Raw genomic sequence first — 6,470 nt, forward strand, 5'->3', positions numbered from 1 at the left:
TCGGAAGTTTCGAAAAGTCGAGATTCGAGCAATCGGTATTTCACAAAACCAAAAAAAAAAAACAATCATAATTGAAGCTTTCACGCATTCAACGGTTGTTATTGTCTTACATTTCACACTTTTTTAAGAGAACTGGCAAGCAAACAAATGATTTCAAAATTTACGTTTCATTTTCATTCCAGAGGTAAACAACAGACTTACAGCTGCAGGTTAATTAAACGAAAATCTTAAATTGAGATGCAATGCTGAGAAAAAGATCACGTCTACGAGAATGTTTTAAAATAAAAACCTACTTTCCGAAAAAAAAACTTTCTTTGAAAGCCTACTTTCTAAGTTTTATTATTTCTATTAGGAAGTTATGTATGGTAATGTTTTTACTCAGTTTTTTTAAAGGGGTCCAAATCCGCGGAGGGGAGTTCATATCCGCTAGCGGATTTGGACCGGGGGTTCCAATTCTAGGGGGGTCCAAATCCGCTGGGACACCGGCCTGGCCTCTCCCGTGTTCTGGTTGCAAATTTCTCACCTTCGCCACAACAACAATCTTGTTGCGAATCTCTGCTCCTTGAACTGATATTATGAAGCCGGACACCGCTTGCTTGTATGCTTCAAGACTTTTGAAAGCTATAAACTGCTTATTTGTATAATAACTTGTCTCAAGAACTAAATAGGAAAGAAGGTCCGAGACTTCAATTGGGGGCAAACATTCTGAGTGGAACTGCTCCTTTGGAATGGCTGCTGGATCAATACCGACCAAAGAAATTTTCTTTAAATATCGCTCTCGAACATGGCTTTCTAGGCCCTCTGCATAGCTCGAAAGCATGGGTATCCTGAGAAGAAAATTCTCTTGCGCTTCTGGATTTTTTCACACGAAGTATGTATAGAGCAAAGTATTTGAAAGAGGGCAGTATAGAGATGGCACTATATTTGCATTAAATTTTACACCTAAGATGAGCACCAATATATCGGACACTTAATTTACATAAATGTATGACTGGCATTTCTGGACGTCACTTCAGAAGGTTTCATTCCAATACTGCAATGAATTTTCGTACCCATGTCCCAGGGCACATAGGATGTTCTTGAATACTTGAAAGAATTGTAAATTGAATACTTGAAAGAATTGGAACTTGAATACTTGAAAGAATTGGAACTTATAAAATATCAATACATTTCTTATTTCTTTCCACGTGCGATTGAATCATTCCGCCACACTTGCTTTAGTATCTCAATATCATTTGCATCAGATGATACACAGACGTGGAACGGTCTGCATATATAGACTTTATGCTTTTAAAATAGACCCAGACGTCTTGAGGAAATGTATGTTGAAGCCATAATACAAAGACAATGACTTGAAAAGGGGTGGTGACCACTTCCAAAAACAGGTCCCAAGAGTTGATATAAACTTCAGCCTCTAGGTCTTCTGCAAAGATTTCCACTTCCCCCTTCATATCACATCTTTGACAGACTTCTCTGCACAACCGCCAAACGATTTTGGAGTTCACTCTATCTTTCCACCCTATGACAAAACTCGTGATACAAGATACGAAACTCATGATGACAAGCAACAAATGAATTTTATTTGTAACAATCAAACAATTTTATAAAAAACAGTCAAGAAAGTAACTTTATTTCAACTCAGGTCAGTGTCGTTGAGCGTAATTCATCCAGTAAGAATTCCACACTTTAGCACCAATAAAATATGTAGATTGTAAGCTAGAGGTTGTAAACCGTGAAGGGGCACCCCTTTGTGGTAGACACCTTTGAGCTCTCGCATCAAGCCTTTCCAGTTTCTGATTATCAGACTCATTACAATTGAGCCAAATTGCAGGACAGTAAGTGTAGTAAGACATTACATACAAGTTGCACAGGCACATTTTTGAGGAAATTGATTGCATTTTCTTTAGCTTGTTCAAAACATCTAACTGCTTTCCAACTTTCTTAGTAATCTTGGCTATGTGTTATAATAACTGTAATTTATAATTTCTATAATTTAGAGAGTTATTGAGATTTACACCTAAAAAGTCTAAATGGTCTACGACTAGAAACCTGCACATCATTAATACTAAAGGAAAGATCGCTAGGATAGATTTTTGGAAGAATGAAACTGCCAAAAGATATGGTGTTCCCTGTTCGGAAAACAAGTTGTGAATATTTGAAAACGCGGTATTCACGCATTTTCTGACATTTTTCTAGAAGAAAATCTAATGTTTTCCTGTCGTTTTCGAGTCGGCAAATTGGAGTATTCATTCCATTATCCAGCAGTTTTCCTTCACAGTTAACTCTATGAAAACGATTGTTTCCTGGAGTTAAGAGCACAGTTAACAAATGGGATAACAGTTTGTAATTTGTTGTTTACTGGTGTTTTTCAGTAACAAAACATTATAAATGTAAGTAAATGCGTAGATAACGCTTGAAAACCACGTGTTGTCCAACGTTGATGGGTTGGTTAACGTAATGAAATACAAAGTTTTCTAGCTTTTGTAGTTTTTTGCGTTGAGAAGACGGGCTGTTATCGGTGATTCACTACCCAAATGTGGGTATTCCCATGCATTTTTTCGTATTTGCCATTCGATTTTTGTGCGGAAAATGGTATGTATTCCTATATTCATTGATGTTTACGCTGTTTACCATTTGGACATTTATATATATATTTACTTTTCTTGCTCCTTTTTTTTTCCTTGGCTCTAGGCTCCCTTGCTTTAGAGCGATTTCGAAGAGGTTCTACCAATCGCTGCATTCACTGTGTAAATTGAATGATCTATTGAACTACTTGGAATAATTCTCTCCCTTATATGACACAAGTAATAAAAGCCTTTACATGAAATTTTTCAAGTTTTTTTATTACCAATTAAGCAAATTAGTATTTGTCTAGTTACATCATTTCTTAATTATACAATTTTTACAAATATTCACAACAGAGAAAACCTCAAAATCAAGCATTTAGAAAATAATTTGAAAAGTATCAGCAGAAAAAAATGCACTCTTACTACAATATTAACAAAATTGTATGTCTAACCCTTAGCAAACAAATAGAATCTGTTTCATTTTGGTCCATAAAATGAAACTTTTAAATGACACGAACAAACCTTGCACAAAACTGAGTGAAATATGACATCTGTTTACCACCTGAGGTATGTACACTTGGGAAAATGTTAAAATGCGCATACGTGAGATCTGGATAATTATATTGGGACTCAAACAGGCAGTTGTAAAAAAAGCTTTTACATGTATCATCAGGTTCAACATTTGGAGCTGTTCTCTTAATTTTGTTAAATTTCACAATCATACTAAAAAATTTTCTAGGCTCAAATATCAAAGTTTGAAAAATTCTACTCTTTCTTCACCATCCACAAGTGTAAAATAGCTTTTGCAGTTGAACTTAGGGAACATGGCAGGGCTTCCAGCGGGAAATATCTCATATTTAATCAAAATCAAGGACATCCATTAATCACTGCTTTGTTGCACTGGATCCACTGTGACCAAAATTGCCTAGTTACACTAACAGCATTCATGGAAAAAAGAACAAAATATAGAAAAGAATCACAATTGAATGACCTAGAGCAATTTATCTGGCACTTCATTGTGACTTCTGGTACTTGGACGATCAACATGCCTGTTTACAGACTGTCTCCTTTGTTGGATGGAGATACTTGCCCTATGCCGCAAGTCCAGATCTTTGGAAAAAGAAGAAACTTTCTTGGCCCTCCAGACAAGATGCTTTGTTGCAATGACTCAATCAATTCTGACTTCTTTCTTTCTTCAGTTACCACTCTCAGTCTTGTCTCCAGTTTCTAGGATACAATATGAAAAGTGTTAGACTTAGCAGACTTGAATAAACAATAGTTGTGGTTAGTAGAGATAACATCATTTGAAATAGATGTTTGTCTCTAACTCACAATACTTTAAGACATTTCCAAAAATGCTTAGCTCATTGTACAACTAACATAACATTCAATTTTCAATATCAAACTTAGCTCAAGCAGAAAAACACCAGTACTGGCAATCTCCACAATCACATAAGGCATGGGTCGCACTGTTGACTTTTTATGTTTCTGTTACGCCATAAGTTGTCATGCAAATATGGTGGGACATTTACGCCATGGGGGTCAAAGGGGTCGCATGTTTGCAACCTTAGTTGATATACAATACCAGTCTGGTAATTATTTAAATTTTCACACGCATAAACAATTTTGTCAGCTCTGAGGCTGGTGCTCATTTTGTTGGTGACTAATCTCCAATCTCCTTTTAATTTCCTTAATCTACAAGACCTTATTGGTATGTATGCTTTAAACAACAGTCACTGACGGCAAATGTTGGCTATTGTTGCTGTATATTGACACAGGCAGAGGCAGAGAAGGAGACGAAATTGACAATCGAGATATTGGTGTTTACGGCAGCCACAACAATCATGGTTCAAGATATATTATAATGATCACAGGATTCCTGATGATTACTTTAAGCAGCAACTCCGGGTTTGGAGAGCAACTTTCAATGAGCTTTTAAACATGGTAAATCCACATGTTGCAGACAAGATACATACACAGGAAAAAAAATGAGAGATTCCGAATTTGGAAATGCATTGGTTTTTCATTGGTATAATGGTGGAAAATCAATGGAAGATCAGTAAAAAGTCCAACATTGGAAAAAGAGAGACACTTTCCAACCTTGGTAAGTCAAAAACTAAAAATCCAAGGTTGGAAGGTCATTTTTGTATTACCAATGTTCGTAAACTATGTAATAGTCTAACATTGGAAACAGAGAAATCCAATGTTGGAAGGTTATATGTTATATTACCAATGAATGTTGTGCCGCGTAGCACTGGGAACACAAATGGTGAAACAGAGAATTAACTCTGAAGTGTAAATTAAAGTGCTATTTAAACCCATGAATAACCCACAGGGCGTTAGCCCTAATAAAGGGAAACAGGGAACCACACGAGGCAAAGAAAAAATCTTTTGACCTCGGTGGGAATCGAACCCACGACCTCCGGATTAGATCTACCGGAGGTCGTGGGTTCGATTCCCACCGAGGTCAAAAGATTTTTTCTTTGCCTCGTGTGGTTCCCTGTTTCCCTTTATTAGGGCTAACGCCCTGTGGGTTATTCATGGGTTTAAATAGCACTTTAATTTACACTTCAGAGTTAATTCTCTGTTTCACCATTTGTGTTCCCAGTGCTACGCGGCACAACATTCATATGTACCCTTACTTTCTCTTCGCCGCGATTCACCATCCTAAATCGTCCCCGACTTTCTCTGTGCGACCTCGTAGCTCAGTCGGCAGAGTAACGGTAGATCTAATCCGGAGGTCGTGGGTTCGAGAAGTACGTCGATCAGTTCATTCCAGAACAGAGAACCTCTCCCGGTGACCTTGTCCATAGCTTTCTTGACTACTCCGATGAGCCGTTCAAACTGCCCGCTCCACCAAGGGGCACAACTAAGGTTGAATTTCCACTCGATATTGTGCGATTCCAGGTAGCCTTGTAGCTTTGGGGGTGGTGTTGTTAAAGGTGGTGCTGTAAACCGTTTACAGCCCCAGCATGTTGATCTAACAGACTTAACCAGCTTTCTGAGTTTTTGAATCCAGTAACTCTCTCGAACGGCCGCCATTGTAAGCAATACTCCCCCGTGAAGGTTCTCGGCGTGGATTCTCTGAACCAGCTTCCTGGAAAACGTGGAGTTCTGCTGGAAGGTATACTGGATACATCCCCTGAATTCTTCTGCGGCACTCAAGTATTCCTTCTGAATTAGGGATAAGATTCAGTGCATTTTTCGTCTGTGTAAATTGAGGCTTCTTTGAATCCAGGTTCTGAACTCTACTAATCCACCAGTCTCTTAGTTCTTGCAGGTGTTTGCTTGTGAGGGGACCTTTGCGATCTCTGTGAGTGGTGAAACGCCGAATCCAGGCTTGAATCTGTAGTGCTCGTCGTAGATCGCGAGAGTTGAGAAGCCTATCGAATTCGTTCTGCTCTTCTTCGAGACAACTTTTTGCCATGCTCAACACTTCTTTGATGACTTTAGCCTCCTTTTCTGAAGCTTTTTTTTTTTGGTAACGGGGTTTTCAGGCCAGCTCTCAGGATCTCGTAATCACACTGGACCACTCCACCAGAGCTCTGCGTTAGTGACCAGACCCCCTCTGCTTGCAATATCGGTTGGGTTGTCAAGGGTTGGGACGTATCTCCACTTGACCTCCAGGTTTTGGTACTGGTGGTATTGACCGTTTCCTAAAATCCAATGTAACGCCACAGTACTGTCAAGCCATCCGTAGACAGCAGGCTCAGGTAGCTCTGTTAGGGCATTTTTCACGTTCATAACCAAATTCGTTGCCATGTGGGCGCTGACGAGCTCTGACCTAGGAATGGTCAGATCTTTCTTAGCCAGTCTTGCTTTGGCTGTGACGAGAGACTGTGTGACTCCACTCTTCTGGTGTACAACTGAGTAAACCGCTGCCCCAACCAATGGTAGATGCAT

The 6,470-nt window shown here is 38.9% G+C and overlaps 1 protein-coding gene across 1 annotated transcript; it reads right to left on the bottom strand.

The window, feature by feature from the left end:
- Positions 1–6,086: 6,086 nt before the first annotated feature.
- On the bottom strand, positions 6,087–6,470 carry LOC149038963 (uncharacterized). The gene has a single exon (XM_089185733.1). The coding sequence runs from the start codon at positions 6,468–6,470 to the stop codon at positions 6,087–6,089; it is 384 nt and encodes a 127-aa protein (XP_089041859.1).

The sequence above is a fragment of the Pocillopora damicornis genome, chromosome 10 (assembly GCF_964200805.1).
Source record: "Pocillopora damicornis chromosome 10, jaPocDami1.2, whole genome shotgun sequence".
NCBI classification, from domain to species: Eukaryota; Metazoa; Cnidaria; class Anthozoa; order Scleractinia; family Pocilloporidae; genus Pocillopora; species Pocillopora damicornis.